The following is a 17,222-nucleotide window of genomic DNA, read 5'->3' as shown; positions in this document are numbered from 1 at the left end:
TGGTTGAGCATTGACCTACGAACCAGGACATCATGGTTCGATTCCTGGTCAGGGCACATGCCCTGGGTTGTGGGCTCGATCCCCAGTAGCGGGAGTCCAGGAGGCTGCCGATCGATGTCTCTCATCGATGTATCTAGATTTCTCTCCCTCTCCCTGCCTCTCTAAAATCAATAAAAACATATTTTTTTCCAAAAAAGGTAAAAGATATGTCCTAGATGACAGGTTTCAATTCCGTAAAACCTTATGCAAATCTAGGTCTTTCGGAGCATTAATCCCACACGCCATCCAGAATATCAGAAGTCAGTGAAGTGGGCACTGAGTCATCGCTCCCCCTCATCCGACCTCCCACCTTTCAGACCCATGGGAGCAGTTCTACTAAGGGGAGACCCTGTCTGATGTAGGCTGAAAAGTAGGTAACCTTCAAGAAAAGTATTGCAGGAAAAGTATTTTAAGACTCGTAAGAAACCCTCCAGCTGCCTTTCTTGTTTAGATAAAGCTGCAATCACTTAACTAGCCAAGTAATCAGTGTCAAAAAATGAAAACTGCACCTGCACACACAGTACCTGTACTACAAATACAAACCTATGGATGCTGGTCCCTCCGGCCTGCTCGAAATTCTTATAATGTTCCTATCTCCCTTTAAGAGAAATATTTCATTTTCTGTGCAGGAAACAGACACGATATCTCCCGATCCTTCCAAACCAGCAATGGTGGCCTGTTCAAACAAAAGACAAAATCACAAAACCAATAATTGTAGATCCGGGCACACAGCATGTGTAGGAACCCAAATAAGTCAGACAGTAACCGCACTGTTATGAGAACTGCATGGATGTTCTTAGGGTACAATCCACAGTCAGGTAATACCTGACAAAGATGTGACCTGGAGTCGTGCTCCTCACCAGTAATCACGTGACTGGGGAACAATCTCCCCACCTCGGCCACTGTCAGGACCATGTCCTCACCTGCTCCCCACTCCCTATGTCACGGAGCTCCTCTGCCCTGGCAAGACCTGCCTGTCAGCCTCACCCAGCTCTGCTCTTAAGACAGGAGAAACTAAAATGAAAGTGTTTAAGTTCCTACATCTGACTCTAATAGTAATAATCTATCATCACCCTGATTTAAACAGAAATGTCAAAATAACATCTCCTCATTTGGGCAAGGGAACAAGGGTAAGAGAACAGGGTGGGAAGGAAGCTGGAGGCCCCTGTCCTGCTCTGCGTCGCCCTGGGGGGGCCTCGGAAGTTAACTCTGTACTGTTTCTGTCAAGCTCACATGTTTACACACTCACAGGCATGTGGCAGAAGAAACATGACCCAGGGGATGACAAAGAACAATCTTAAATTTGTGCTTAAATGCAACCCCTCACTTTCTTGCAGGGGAAGGACTTTGATTAGCAAACCAAATATTTTTTCAAATCTATAAAAATAACCAAACCTTCCTTGACTGGAGGAAAGGTAAGGCATCAAGACCTATGCTGTTCCCTCCATCACCCTGAAGGCAGCCCTAGATAAGCCTCTAGTTACTAGATGGGTGCAATCACTCCACTTACCTGGTTGATGGTGTCTAGAAGGTAAACACTATATTCATTCCAACTCAACACCCAGCCCTCCTGGAAGAAACAGGAAACAAGTCCCAGGTGCTTCTCAGGTAAGCTGCCACTTCCCCTGTCCGAGGATTCCAGACGCGGGTACAGTTCAAAAGGCTTGACTCCTCCAGCAAAGACATCTTTTAAGATGAACGTTGCTTGAACAGTCCCGTGGACGTCAGCCTTCCACAGCCGGAGCCCTGGCCGCGACGCATACAGGGTTAGATCGCTTTGCTTACAAAGTCCCGGTATAAAACAAGCACCAAATTTCCCAGTGCTGGAATTAAAAGAAAGAAAGAAAAAATGGACATGGGTTGATTTAAATGATGACTGTTATTAACTATAACAGTAATTTCTGGCTAAGCCTAAACAAGACTGATTTTTGAGAACCCTTTCCATGTTTCTCATTACCTGAACCACAGTCATCTCTGTGCCCAGGGGACAAGGTCTCTGTTTCACTCCTCACAACACCCAAGAGGGTGCACTCTGAGCACACATCCTGGTTTCCAGGCCACCACTTCCTGCGCAATCACTGCGGCTGCTTTATCTGCACTCGTGTTTAATCCTCACGACCTTGTGAGGCAAATATTACGACTCCATCCTAGAGAAGAGAAAGCTGAGGCTGACACATCCCGGTCTGCCTGCCTCCCCCCCTCTGAAATTCTGCTCCTTCTGACTACTGTGCTCACTCCAATTTCCCATGAATGAGCTTGATGTCTGGGATCCAGGCAGTCCTGTCAGAATTTCTCTAAACTGTCAGAGGGACCAGATTTCCCTTCTGAAATTATGAAATATCTAACACAAACAAAAGAATATATGCAATCTATATCTATAAATTATGAAGCCTGGTGATGGAACGTATAGCTGGGCTCCCATCCCTCCACTGTGGAAATACACCGTCTGCGACATCACCGATGCTCTCGTGCCCCTAAGGTTCCCGCCTGCCCCTTTCCCGGTGTGACTGCTAGACTGAATTTAGTGTTTATCGCTCCCTTGCCTTCACTGATAGTCTAGCCACAAACCCATGTATTCCTAACTCAGGGCTGTATGTTTTCATTTGTATAAAAAACCATGTGACGCTCTTTGTGTACTTTTGAAATCTGCTTTGAATGTAACATTATACAGGAATGTTTCTAAAGTGTCTCCTTGTTGATAAGAAAGTGGTGCCACATTCATTTTTGTTGCTACACAGTATCCCACAACTACTTGCTCTCCTGTGGATGGGAACTGAATTATTTCTACTTTTCCATTCTGAACAGCAGTGCTATGCGCACTTTTGCACCTAACTTCCCAGTACAGAGGTGCCAGTCTGTCGAGGCTGTAGAAGTGGAACTGCTGGGTTGCTGAGTGAGAGCAAAGTCACGTTTGGAGATTCCTTCAAACTCTTCCCAATGTGACAATCCCCCAGGACACTCCTACCACAGTCTCTGCGTTCCCACTGTGCCACATCTTTGCAAACCTAAGACGTCTGCCAAGCTCATGTGTTAAGAGGTTCAGCTCAACCCTAAGTCCTGCTGATTCTCTCTCCAAAATCTCTCTCCGATTTTGAACAGCAGAAAGTGTACCGGCTTTCCATGGACATCTGATAGCTAGGTGGTGTGTAACCCTTAGACCTCAGTTTTCCGACCTGTAAACCAGGGATAACCACCCCCATCTCCAAGGCTGAAGTGGGCTTCAAGTCCCCACACGGCTCCAATGCTGTGCACGAGGCTGCGGTGCTCACGGCTGGAGCTGCCTCTAACCCCGCCCACGTCCCCGAGTGTTCATCCTGTGTCTCCCTCCACGGCCACTGCACACGGCAGCCCCCAGGAACCACCCACACAGCCCGGCAGATAAAGGTATGTGGGCGTTTCTCTGTACCCAGTGTCTCACCAGGTCCCCACGGCACCTGGGCAACTACATCCCTCTGGACAGGGTCCAAGAAGGACATCGGGTATCAAGTTCACTCTGAGCTGAAGATTGTCAGGTTGACAGAACATCCACAGATAACGCTGTAATTGGCATCGCGTTTCATCACTGCCTTTGGTGGATTGTTCTGGGGAGGTTCGCTGATAGAGGGACCCAAAGGAACTCCAGCAGGACAGCGGAGACCCCTCCCTCCGGCCTTTCCTGTCAAACCCACTTCTATGGTGACCGGTGTGCTGATCTGCTTCCTTCTATTTATAGGTCCCCTTACAGATCTCCTGTCACTTTCTTTTCACTTGTTGGCCTCAGGTAACTAAAGCATCCGCCTTAACAAACATGCCGTGAGTTCCTGCATTATGTAAGACACCATTCGGTGCTGTGGGCAGCATATGAAATCAGTAAGCTGAGATCCTGGCTGTCTCACAACGCACAGTGGCAGCCGTGCCCATGCACAACTCCGACAGCATCCAGCAGGGGCCACACCCGAGCTCAGAGAGCTGCTCACAGGAGTGCAGCAAAGGGGACACACGGCCGAGGCATAGGAAGTCTGGACCTGGACACCAAGTGGACAGTTCCAAGGTGGATAAGAGGGGAGTGGCATTCTAGGGGAAGGGACACGTTGAGCAGGATGCGGGTGGGTGGCTGGTCGGGAGGAGGTGGAGAAGTTGGGGTGACCAGAGCCTGGTGCAAACGGTCCTGAAGCCCAACTCGGCTACCTCCATCCGCCTGCTGTGACTGCAGCGCCTGCTGGGGTCGCTTGGAACCAGACACAAGAACACTAGTGTTAATGTCTGGGCACTGCAGGATTCTGAAATCCTAAGTAAATTAACCCAGTGTCTTCATTTTGGTGGAGATGATTTCTAGAAAAATCACTGATGACGAGTTAAAAACACTTTGATTCCCTTTATGAGCCACATTTGAGTACTTTCTGGCGAACAGGTTCTACCCATAAAATAGTGTTTTCTAATTTTACATAATAATTTACAGTGCTGTAGACCTGAGGTGTTGAGCGTGGACAGAGCCCGAACCCAGAGGATCAAAGTCTGAGGGGGGCAAGTGAACAGAGAAAGGCCCCAGGCGTGCGGCATGGTGAAAGGGAACTGGTCTGTCAATCTTTACAGGCCACCTTCCTCCTGAGACACAGCGCAGTGAGCGGTGGGCCTGCAAGCCGGCCAGAACGCCAGGCAGAGGCGGGACACTGGCCCAGGGAACTCAGGACACTAAGCCCAAGCCGCAAATCCCACTGCCTTTCCTGGGGTGACAGGAGGTTCTGCTGTCAACAGGCTGACCTGTCGATGGAACGGAGGACCGTTCAGCAGGGAAGAGAGAAGCCGAGGGGAGCACAGTTGGGTCTTTTCACAGCTCGGGACTGCCCCACAGAACAGAGAATAAACGCCTACTGTTTGGCTGGAGGGACAGCACACAGAATAATGCTGGCACCACTCAACTGACCTCAGCTGCCCTTCTCCTGACAGCACCGCCAGCCTCCGCGTTTCCAAGCCAGCCGGCTGTCCGCTCTCCATGCTCCTGACCCTCTCCTTCCTCCAGCCCGGCTGGCCAGAGCTCCTTTCCTGGGCACTCCTCCAGCTCTGCCCCCCCTTTCACTGCCCCGTCCACCCCTCACTTCCCTGCCCCGCAGACATGCTGCAGTCCTACCAAGGGCCTTGGTCCCCCACGTGCTGCTGCTGCCTTTTCCTGCACGGCCGGCAGGCAGGTGGATGTGGCCTGACCCTTCTTGTCACTGTTTTTCTTTCAGGCATCAGGTCAAAGGAGGGACAGTCTCTCAGCCTAGAACTGACCTCCCCGTCCTCCAGGCCCCAAAGTGGCTGCACCGCACAGGGACGAGGCGTCCTGGGCAGGCTGGGGACCCACCAGGACCCTAGGCTTAGCCACTGTGGGCTCACTCCTGGTAACTGGGAACCTAGGAAATTTTCAAGTCCCCCTGTAACCGCCAGGCTGGGACCTGGAACTTACCTCTTCCTCGGCTGTGCTCCGACCTGCCTGACGGACTGCTCCTCGGTGTGGAAGAGCAGGCTTCTCTGCAGAGTCGACACGAGCAGCACCTTCTGGCTGTAGTCCAGCTGCACGATGGAGGACGGCTCCTCCAACACCAGCTGGGAGCTGCAGACGCCCTGTGGGAGGCAGTCCAGTCACGGCCAATGCACGGTGGGGCTAGCTACCCGGCCTCCTCTGTAGCTAGGAAGCACCCTGTGACTTTTATTTAGGTCAAGTTCACCTTAAAATTCATGCTTTAACTCAAGATTCGGTGTCAACACACTGCAGTGAATTTGAAAAAGTCCTGACCGAAGAGGAAATAGTCAACATTAACATCTACCTCAGGCTACCTCATACTTGACAAGAAACATTAAAAATTCTGTATAATTTCTTTTAAGATGTCTCAATAGATCATTCAAAGAAGAATTTGTCAAGATCTAAGCAGACAGTGCCACACCAGGTGTGTCATTTACTCTATTATAATGGAGCACATGGGACTCCATAAAATTATTGTGACATTGACCAGGTGAGTTCATATCCTATCCCTCCCCACAAAGAGTTCAAAGCCATTTTGGGGACATTTTATCTTTGCCAACTGAGTCAGAGAAAAAGGAGGTTAGAAATTTTTTTTTAAAGATGGTATTAAGTATATTAAGGACCAAAAAGTAAATCCTAGAGGGCACTTTGCTGCTGATACAGACTCTACTCCTTGATGTCAGAGATCTGCATGCACCGGTCACTCCTCTCCTGACCAGTTTCTCCAGGGCAGAAATACAGATGTGCTACCACAGGCCTGTCTGCAGGAAGAGGGAGCAGCCGTCAGACTTACTGGTGAAGTTTACATAGAGTACAGGACACCCTTTTAGAGACACAGTACACGCAGCCATGTAACTGCCACCACGCAGAAGACACAGAAACCCTCACCCCTCAAACACCAAGAATGTTAAGCAGGTTTCCTGCCCACATCTGCAGTTATGCAAACGGCAGCTTTTGAGTTTCTGACTTACCTTACAATGCAATGAAATTTACTGTATTGAATTTTGCACAAACATGCATCCTTCCATGTTTGTCTCTCTCTTTTTTTTTTTTTTTGCAAATCTCACAAAGAGTACCTGTGTCTTTTAAAGAAATGATGAGAACCTCAATAAAGCTGGGAAAGAAATGGTCAGGCTGCGAAGGACACTGATTTCTGCATGAGTCGTGTTCTGTACCTTGCCCCCGCAGGCCGGGCTGGGGAGTGGCAGCAGGAAAGGACACAGGGGACCCTTAGCACCGTCACACATCTTCCTGCAGAGTGGCGGTTCTCAAAGTGTAGCCTGCAGTCCCTGAGGGTCCCCAGGACCCTTTTCAAGGGGTCTGCGAGGTAAAAATCATTCTCATATGTACTAGGTTTATCAGCCCTGTTCAGAATGGACACTGTACTGATGGTATAAAAACCATGTTGGGTGGAGCCACAGGAGGCCCGAGGAGGCCAAACTGAGCAGGGGACTCAACTCCACTTGTTGTCACTGGGCCCTCACCACAACACACTTGCAGTAAAAATGAGTATTTCATCACTTAAGAATGTTTTTAATGCAGAAAAATGACAGCTTCATTCAATCTTGGCCCTTGGGCTCACGTCTCCCTGCGTTCTGTCCGCTATGGCCTGGAGTACCCTGTCCTCTCAAGGTGACAGGCATGGGTGCGATGGTTAGCGCTGTCAGCTGGAGCAGCTGCGTTTCACATGCACCTTGTCTACCTGGAATGCTGTAAGCATCCCAACTGGGGTATTTGACAGGCAAGAAAGAACAAAGTGAGCCTGTTCTTCAAAGATAAGTGACAGTATTTGTGGCTGATAAAATTCAAGTTTTCAAATAAAGATTAGAATTTGAAACCATGTATCCACTTTGTGAACCTGAGGGCTTCCCAACAGCTAAAGACGTTTCTGATCAGAATGATGGCGACACTAACAAAGCTGCTCTCTTCAGTATTATATAATTAAGCGGTCAACATTTAGAAGCTCTGCCTTACTCAGAGGCTCAATATGTTCTAAGTGACCATGTACATGTCTGTGCCAGGCCAGAGTTTCTTTGTATCCTCCAACAGAAACAATGTATCTGGGACAGACTGAATGCAGAATCCAGCTGTCTTCCACTAAGCCGGACATGAAAGAGATTTGCAAAAATGTAAAGCAATGCCACTCTTTCCATCTGTTTTGAAAATAGTTATTTTCGCAAAAATGTTATTTGTTAACATATAATAGGTTTATTATTATTTCAAAATATATTTAATAAGTACTTTTTACTTTCTCAGCTTTGACTTCTAACTCAGTGCACTCAGTGGATAGAACTCATACAGAAAACAGCACGTCAGGGTCCTCTTTTTAGGAGAAGGGGTCCTGAGACCAGACAGTCTGAGCTACTGCTGAAGAGCATCGACAACAAGTCAGTCCTGGGTCCGAGGGACAAGAGCTACTCAGCCAGCAGCTGCTGAATTCCTGCCATGCACTAAGAATGAAGGCCACAAATAATGAAACAGCAGGGCTGGGCCACCGAGGAATACAGTCTAGCTGGGGCGCAGGCAGGCACGAGGCCAGTGTGCAGGGGGAAGGCAGGCTGTGCAGTGGAGCCCCACCTGGTATTAGCCTGTGACCCTGGACTGGGACTGCGTCTCTTGGAGCGGTTTCCTCCATTTCCTGGGGTGAGAATGCAGCTCAGGGCACTCCGGGATTAAATTAAATAATAAACATGAAGGTGAGGCTGGACCGGTGCTGCCACCAAATCTCCCCGCCGGCACCCTCTCCCACGCGAGGCCATCTCCCAGCAGCAGGGCTGGGAAAGGGGCAAGCGCCCACCACTAAGAGCAGTGACACGCCCACAGTTATGATTAGGAAGAGTGTCACCTCACTCCCACAAATCCTTCAGGGAATTAGAATGACAGTGGCTCATTTTCTAAGCAGAAGAGACAAGAGAATGAAAGGAGTGACCGCTCCAGCAAAACGGCTGACACTCTGATCACAGAAGTAGGAGCTTATGAAACATTAGAAAAATCCTTGAAAGACGTCACAAATCACAACAGGCTACAGCATGAGAACGATGGAGAGCACGAGCCGACCAACAAGACACAACCACCAACATCAGTCACTTCTCCAAGCGTTAAGGCCACGAGTATCTCCGAAGAGGGTTTCACCTGGTCCAGATCCAGAGACGAATAGACAATCTTCCCCTTGTCATCTCCAGAGAACAGTTTCATGCCGTTGGGGCTCCAAGCCAGAGCGGTGATGCTGTTCTTGTGAACACCAGTGACGTCAAATCTCCGCAGCTGTGGATAAATGGGAACAGTGAATAGGAGAGGAAGAGAGTAAGCACAGCAAGGGGGAGCTCTGGGTTCGGGGTGGGCTGGACCCTCCTGTTTACCGAGGAGCTGGGCTCCACCTGCCTATTTACCTTCAAAACCCAGAGAGCAGCTGGAGATTACTGAGTGAATTTAAATCACCCACACGTGCCCAGCCGGGCGTGGCTCAGAGGTTGAGCATCGACCTAGGCTCCAGGCGATTGGGTTCGATTCCCGGTCAGGGCACATGCCCGGGTTTCGGGCTCAATCAATGACTCATCATTAATGTTTCTCTCTCTCTCCCTCTCCTTTCCTCTCTCTGAAATCAATAAAGATATATTTAAATAAATAAATAAATAAATAAATTACTCACATGGGCTTTTTGTCAAGTGTCCTCCCAGGTAAAAAATGCTGCCTGATTATAAAAAACACAGTGCTAAGCTTTTCTGAGCACACATTTTCTAGGCAGATGAGGATTTCTCATTTTAAAACCGATGAGGGCCCAGCTGGGTGTGGCTCAGAGGTTGAGCATCGACCTAGGATCCAGGAGATCAAGGCTCGATTCTGGGTCAGGGCACATGCCTGGGAGGCAGGCCTAATCCCCAGCTAGGGGTGCACTGGAGGCAGCTGATCAGTGACGACTCTCTCATCATTGATGTTTCTATTTCTCTCCCTTCCTCTCTCTGAAATCAACAGAAATATATTAAAAAAGAAACAACAAAAAAACCCGAGGAATTTGCCAAGAAGTCCAGAAATGCTAAACGGTTAGTGCTGACCTGTTTATTTCTCCCAGGCAATGAAGACACCAGTTGGAAAACTGCGACCCTCCCAGAGGCGGTGCCTGCAGCCACCAGGTCATCGAAGCAGCTCAGCAACTTCACCACTGTGATCGGTTCTGTTTTTCCCTAAAGAAACATCCAAAAACAAAACCTGTGAGCAGGCGGCTTTCAGAGGGAGGACATTCCCGTGGAGAGGAGACACCACCGGCTGCAGCCTGTTCACATTCCTGGGAGAAAGTACACACAATTCAGCAAGATAGCGGACCCTGTTAAACCCTCCTTTCTCTTTTTATGCTTTTAATCTTTGAAATGGCGTTAAAAACTGTATTTCTGATGAAAGAAATGCCGGTCAATGCTGGACAAGAGGTCTTCGCCCAGGAAGCAGACAGGAGTCAGGAGTCAGAATGAGAGGAGCCGCCCAGACCCAGCTGCTCTCTCCTCAGCGTGGACCAGTCTCTAGGTCACTGCGGTGGGTCCACGGCCCTGACACAGGCTGGCCGCAGGGTCAGCGAGACAGCACAGCGGCAAGTGCTTTACAATGACTGCTGGTGCGTTCTGGTTCTTAGACAAATAATCAGTAAGTAACATTAACTTGAGCCTCACAGATGGGTTCCCTGAAGAGCATGTGTACAAGCTCTGTGCCTATGCAGGCTTCCAGCAACCTAAGTGATCATTTTTTTATTTTCAAACCACTCATTTAAAAAAGTGACACAACCATTTTGACCTTGCTGACGTAGAGCAAGACCCCAATAAGCCACTGTGATCCCTGCTGTGGTCATTTAGGTGCTAGTCAACCTGTCCAACAGGCAAGCAGACCGTGTGCTCGGGTACTGAGTCAGCTGCATGGTAACAAACAAATAGGTCGTGGTCACCCCTTGAAGCCCAGCCGTGACAACAAGCGAAGCCGCCCACAGCCGTGGGGATGCTGATGACTAAGCTCGCTTTCCTCTGACACTTCAGCACCTTCAGGGGAGCCTCAGGGGCTATGAATGACTCTGGTGCCAGGTCATGACACAGGGCAAGAGACTGGGATCTGAAACTGTAGAAAGGAAAGGAGGAGCCTTCAAAGAGTCCCAATTTTGCCAGTGCGCAGTCAGAGGTAATTCAGAGCAGGGTGCAGAGGGGGAGGGGGCCGGGCAGGAGGCCAGCGGGGAGCCTTTGCGATCCTCTGGCTGGAGGCAGTATGTGCCCACCCGAGAAGCGGCAAACGGAGCGAGCGAAGGCAGTACACCTGGTGAAGCTAGGAGGCCCCCTTAAGACCAGGTTAGAGTGGGGACAGCAGCAGTGAGAACTGCACAGCTTCTAAATGCACAGCTAATCTAAAAAATAAAAAATGTCTAGCGGAGCCAAAACAAAGAGAATATTGCAGAACCAGACCAGAAACCAGCCCTGAAACTGCAGGCTTCCCTGGGACCACCTGGCCAGCTCCGGGGGCCTCACTGTTCCAAGCCAAGCAGGTAACAAGGACAAGGCTTCAGGCCAGGTGAGGTGGAGAGATGGAACTGATACCCTCGCAAGTGCCAGAGCCCCTGAGAACCCAGCCCTCGGAGGAAGGGCTGGCAAAGGGAGCTGACAAGGAGCCCTCTCACCTCAGGCACTGACGGGAGGGAATACAGAATCTTCCCTGAGGGCCCGCAGTCACGAGCCAGCCCTTCTCAGCACCGGAGTCTGCACTTTCTTCCTTTCCAGTCAAAAGCAGCTCCGTGCCAGGCAGTTTAATCACAGTGCATCCATGTGAATAGCACACCATGGCGCCTGGCAGAGTGAACACAAACCCCACCTGTGTCCGACCCAGGCCCCTCGCACCGCACATGCTAGGATCAGCCACACGGCTCATGATGGGAAACGACACAGGGAAACAGGCCCCACGAAGAAGAATCAGCTGGAAAAAGCAGTGAGACCTGGACACCCCCTCACCCTCACCCGAGTATCCCACTGAGAATGGAGCGGTCCTGAACATAAAAGAACTATGCTTAAAATGTTTAAAGAAATATAAAAGAAAACTAAAATGTAAGAGCCAACTACTACCAGGAGGAGAGAGAAACAAAAAATAAAAAAATTAAAACCTTGGTGGGCAGATTAAATCGCAGGTCAGTCACAGCTGAAAGGGAACATTGAGCCAGATGACAGATCTGTACAATGAAAAGATAAAATATGAAAGGGACGGTAAGGGTCACAGAGGATAGAGCATGAAGGTCCAACCTGTATCTAATCAGGATGCCAGAGGCAAGAGGAGCGAGGAAAAGAGAAAGCAGCATCTCCAGAGAGGGGCTAAAAATGACCCAAGTCTGATAGAGAAAGACCTGAATCCTCAGGAGCACAAGCCTGAAGGATTCATAAAAATAACTCACACATAGAAAGCTTGTAGTGAGACAGGAAAACCTCAAAGACAAGGAGAAGATAGGAACATGTAAGAAAAAGGCAAATAAGCAAATATGAATAATTATTAAAACACACTTCTCAACAGCAACAGTGCAGCCCAGAAGACCAAGGAATATCCGGCCAGAAGGCCCAGGTAGGTGGGAACCGTGCACCCTCCTCCAGGGCGATGAGCTCGGACAGCAGGTTTAGTCCACATGCTGCCTGACAAGCCCAGGGCCCCTCCTGATGAGACCCCTGGCGCTGAGAGCCAGCTCGCCAGCAGGCCCCTCACCCAGCGAGCTGCACAGGGGATCTGCCCTGTTCCGCAGCAGACCCCCCACTTCCTGTCATCCCTTTGCTTTCGATAAGGGGACAGTTCAGTCTTATTCTGGCCTGGGAGCCGCTCTTCCGTCTGTCGGGAGACTGTCCATCTCGGACCTCATTTACCGTGCGTTCAGCTCTTCTGTTTCCCTCATTTCTGACTTCCTCAGGGGCACTCCTTGTTGCCTCATTGCACAACTTAACTTCCTCAAACAGAAATTCAATAATGAAAAAACTTTAAGAGAAACAGTAATTTGAAAGGAGCCAGGAATGGTTTCCGGGACAAACATGTCACCATTAGGACAGCGTGCAGCCCACCTTTTTAGGCTCCGGGAAGGCAGCCTTCCCTCTTTGCACAAGACAAAAGCGTGCTGGGGACAAAAGTACAGCGGGGGACAGAGCGCATGGGGGGAGCGTTCCCTGCACAGGACGTGGACCTGGGAGGCTGACAAGCTTCTTTAGGAGCCTCCTGATGCGCAAGGTCAGCCCTCAGTAGAAACTGCTGACACGTCAAATAACCAACAGACTTGCATATTGTGAAATATTTAAGGAGACTGAAGTAAGATATGAAGTCATCAAACTTATAAGAATTGCTTCACTATTTTCCTTCTTTTACTAACAAAGAACTACAGTTTAAAGTTTGAATATTTATACAACTTTTAATGATCGAAAGTTACACAAAGACCTCTGCTTTTCTGGTCTAATGTCCTTAACGTCACAGCGCGCACTGGAATGGACTGTCCGGTGGGCCTGAAGGAAGTCCCGGGGGCTGGGGACTCTATCACCAGTGACCGAGGTAGAAGGCAAACAGCCAGATGGCCTCCAGAAGTCTCAGCAGTCAAGGGACACAATAACCATGAAGTGAAGGAGGGACCCAGTTTCATTTCTCCCCATATTCATGTCCACTGTCCCACATCACTTGGGGACAAATGCCTCTGCAGTCCTCCCGTGTTCACACCTCTGTGGATCTTCGGCCCCCCTGTTCTGGCCCAGGACCTGTTTATCCACCTGTGCTAATACCACTCGGCCTTAATCACTGAAGCCTGACAGGTCCCATGACCCAGGAGAGCAACCTCTCCCATACTGTTCTTTTCCACTAGTGTCTTCACTCTTTGACTCATTACAATTTCATACACATGAAATCACCCTGTCAATTAACATTTTAAGAACAACTTGTTGGAATTATATGGAACTTAGGTAAATTTAGGGAAAATGGACATCTCACAAAGTATAATTTTTACTGTGGGTCACTGTAAACACATTTGAAAGCTAACCTCCCAGCAACGCATACACTGAAGCGATCCACAATCCACAATCCACGATCCACGCTGAGAGGGCACCAGAGAAGCCCTGTGCTGTAATTCAGATCTGCCACAGACACACTGGAATTCAAATCTCAGGATGCTAATTGACTGACCTCAGGGGCCCTTCCACAGGGAAAGGTAAGGGAGGCATTAGGAAATGTGGTGAGACAAAAACTCCCACTTCTGCATCACTTTTAAGAAAACACACTGGGAGTAAGTCAGGTAAACACATGCAACATTCTCAAGCCTGAGCTTTCCAGCAGGAACGTCAGCGTGGATGCTGACCACCCTCTTCGGGTCTTTGTTCAGCCGTCACTTCTCATCAGCCCTTCCCTGCAGTTGCTGTTTGAAAGTGGACGGCCCCTGCTGACCCTCACCGTCTCAGGTTCACCCTCCCCTTGCCATGGCTCCCCACCTGTCTGTGAGGGTCTGGCTCTCCCCGTTGGACTCTCAGCTCCATGCAGCAGGGACTTGGGCCAGTGCCGCTCTACTGCATCTTCAGCACCTCCGATGGGCTTGACACACAGTGAGCACTGGACACATGCTTACAGGATGCGCACAGTGGGACAGCAAGTGTGGCAAAGGGGCAGAAATGAGGACCAGTATGCTAATAAGTGATCATACATTTAATTTCAAAACAGAAAGTTAGAAACTCAGGTCATTATCTTCCTGATCTATTCTTACATATGTCATACCCATGTATTTAACAAGTTTATAACATCGTGTACTTATTATTAGCTCCTCAGAACATTTCTCCATGCTTTTGGCACTCACTAGGAAGAATTTCTTGTGTCACGATCTGCTCTCTCCTACTGACTTTTGTAGGAAAAGGTTTCCAAAAGCATTATTCTAGAAATCACATGCCTGCCTCTACTTATCACATAAAAGTTCTGCATCTTCTTCAGAAACGTACTTCATTTAAAACATGCTCTTTCAAAGCTGTGCCCAGATTTCTCAGAGGGTAAACTAACCTTTATTTTTATTTACCTTCCCATAAAATCTTAGATTTTCCCTGAATTAAACCACCTAACGTGTCTCTCAGTTTTCCCTTGGAAATCCCAGAGACCCCAAATATGGTCTCTATTGTCATCCACACCCAGACTTTTGTGAAGGCCCTGCCCTCCCCCACAGGAAGTGAGCGCGATGGTCAAGCAGCCAGCTATGTGGCCTGGAGCAGGCGGCTTACTGTTTACCTGGAAAACAATGGGATGGTACCAAATGATTCTAAGACCCAGCTGGCTCTGAAGATGAAACTGGTAATAACAACACAAATATTTAATTCATCTCTAGGATCACCCTAGAGATCCTAGAGTGATGACTGACAGTGTTGTCTTTCAGTCGTTTTCATACAATACATGAATATGTTTTTATTACCAAAAAATTCTAACAATTCCACAGTATTAAAGTGAAAAAAACCCCAATACTTCCCCTTCATACCCCTGCCCCACCTCAAGCCATTCTCAACCCCCACCTCGTTAGGTAACCATGAGAATAGTTTGGGGGTGTTCCTCCAGATCTTTTCCTGTGTGTTTTACATACAGACATTTAGCTTTGTTTTCAGACCGTAACATTCTAGCTCTGAGCGAGTAGGTCAGTTGGTTAGAGCATCAGGTTGCAGGTTCAATCCCCAGGCGAGGCACACAGGGAGTCACCTGATGAATGCATAAATGGGTGGAGCAATGAATTGATGCTTCTTTTTCTCTCTCTCTCTAAAAAAAATCAATAAGAAGTTTTTTTTCTTAAACCTAACATTTTAATTCCAAATTCTATGTTTTTTCCAAAACAGAATTATTATTTCCTACTTTCCTTGTGATTTTCCACAATTATAAGTTTGTATTCTACACTCAATGAGTGTTCAAAAAAATGCTTTTGATATTCAGGGCTGCCAAGCGTGGATTTGGGTCCCAGCTAAAAACATATACATGGGATTTTTTTCAGGAGTGCCCCCCTGAGCCGTGGGTCCAGTCATCTGTACTAGGTTGCCCCAAAGTCTGTGGTCCCTGTAGAGGGTGTCCTAACATATCACATTCATTCAGGGCTCACATGATAAACAGAAAACTAATTCTCGGTAAAACTACAAAACCAGCAGTCAGCTGTAATGTATAATTTCATTCTGGGGAGCACTAAACTCTGGTGTTCTTAAGGTTTTTTTAGTTTAATGGCTAAATTTAAAAAGTATAGTTATATTTTAAAATACAGTTATATTTTAAAAAGGACAATAAAATGTTGATCAATAAGACACATTTCATAAAACTGGGTTGTAACTTCCACTAGTGCACACGTGGCCCCCAGTCCCTTCCCCAAATCACCCCAGAAGGGTCCTGAATGCCTCCCCCAGGGGCCAGTTCCAGCCCTCAGCCTCATGTGGGAGGCCCTGCCCACTCTCTGGCCTTATCCACACTGTTCCACGTCCTGCTCTGCATTCCAGTCCCCTCTAAATACACTTCCCGGAACCACTACCACCAAAAACCCCTAAGACACTAGCCCTTACAGCCAAAGGTCACCCAGTAGTGAATTAAAACCCAAGGAGTCGGCACAACTCTACTGTACTAGAAGTCAGAACAGCAGGAACCTTGGGGGGAGTACAGATTGGGAGGTGGCACCAGGGAGGCTGCTGGAAATGCTCTGTATCTTGATCTGGGTGATGACTCGCATGTATACACACATAAACTCATCAGGTTGTACACCTGAGATCAGTGCACTTTATGTAAATCATACTCCAACTAAAAAGTGAAAGCATGTAACAAGGTGAAACACAGGCACCTGGAAAGCCTGCTGTAATTTAAATTGTGTGAGGTGTGTCCTGTCTTAACGAATGCCCCATGCCCACTTGTAAAGAATGTGTGCTCAGCTGGTGTCAGGCGGAGTGTTCTGAAAATGTCAGTCAGATCATGCTGATGGACTGTGTTGCTCAGTCTATGCTCTCGGTGATTTTCTGTCCACTACTGTTCCTGAGAGTCTCCAACTATGACTGTGGATTTCTCTATTTCTTCTTTCAGTTATCAGTTTCTACTTAGTGTGCTGTGGAGCTCTGTTGTTAAGGGCATACACATTTGGGACTGCTACGTCTTCTTGGTTATCTCACCCATTCACCATTACTAACGACTCTCTTTATCCCTGGTTATTTCTTTGATTAGACCACTCTAATTTAGTAATATAACCACTCCAAATTTCTTGTGATTAATGCTTACACGGTATATCTTATTCAATTGTTTTACTTTTTATCTTCCTATACCGTTTATTTTAAACTGAATTTCTTATAGACAACATGATTTTTCTCCATTCCAGTAATTTCTGTCTCTCAGTTGAGATGTGAGATCATTTCCATTTAACATAATGAATGGTACATTCTGATTTACGTCCATCACTGCATTTGTTTTCCGTTTTTCCTGCTTCTGTTTCTCCTCTCTTGCGTTCCTGTGAGTTGTGTGTACATTTTTAAGTTCCACTTGTTATGTCTACAGTCATTTTTGCTGTACCATGATGTACAGGCTCTTAGTGGTTGCTCCAGGGATTACAACATTGCCTTTCGAGTCAACTATAGAAACCTTACCACCACAGAGGTCCCTGACTCTCCCTCCCCTCTTCTGCTAAAGTTGTCTTACATGTTACAACATCTAGACATATTAAAAACTTGACCAGGCAATGTGTTTTTAATTT

At 48.0% G+C, this 17,222-nt stretch overlaps 1 protein-coding gene across 2 annotated transcripts in view; it reads right to left on the bottom strand.

Annotated features, from left to right (window-relative positions):
- Positions 1-17,222, bottom strand: part of TECPR2 (tectonin beta-propeller repeat containing 2) — a 66,783-nt gene that overhangs the window by 44,382 nt on the left and 5,179 nt on the right. For both annotated transcript variants that reach the window (XM_081159558.1, XM_081159559.1), the window contains exons 3-7: positions 9,574-9,702; positions 8,654-8,785; positions 5,465-5,622; positions 1,550-1,862; positions 583-715 (exon numbers count right to left, since the gene is read on the bottom strand). In XM_081159558.1, the coding sequence (XP_081015684.1) occupies positions 583-715; positions 1,550-1,862; positions 5,465-5,622; positions 8,654-8,785; positions 9,574-9,702 (865 nt within the window). The remainder of the gene's footprint in view (positions 1-582; positions 716-1,549; positions 1,863-5,464; positions 5,623-8,653; positions 8,786-9,573; positions 9,703-17,222) is intronic.

Source organism: Miniopterus schreibersii, assembly GCF_964146895.1.
Source record: "Miniopterus schreibersii genome assembly, chromosome: 1".
NCBI classification, from domain to species: Eukaryota; Metazoa; Chordata; class Mammalia; order Chiroptera; family Miniopteridae; genus Miniopterus; species Miniopterus schreibersii.
Note: the sequence above shows the minus strand (reverse complement) of the source record. Positions and strands in the feature narration are given on the sequence as shown.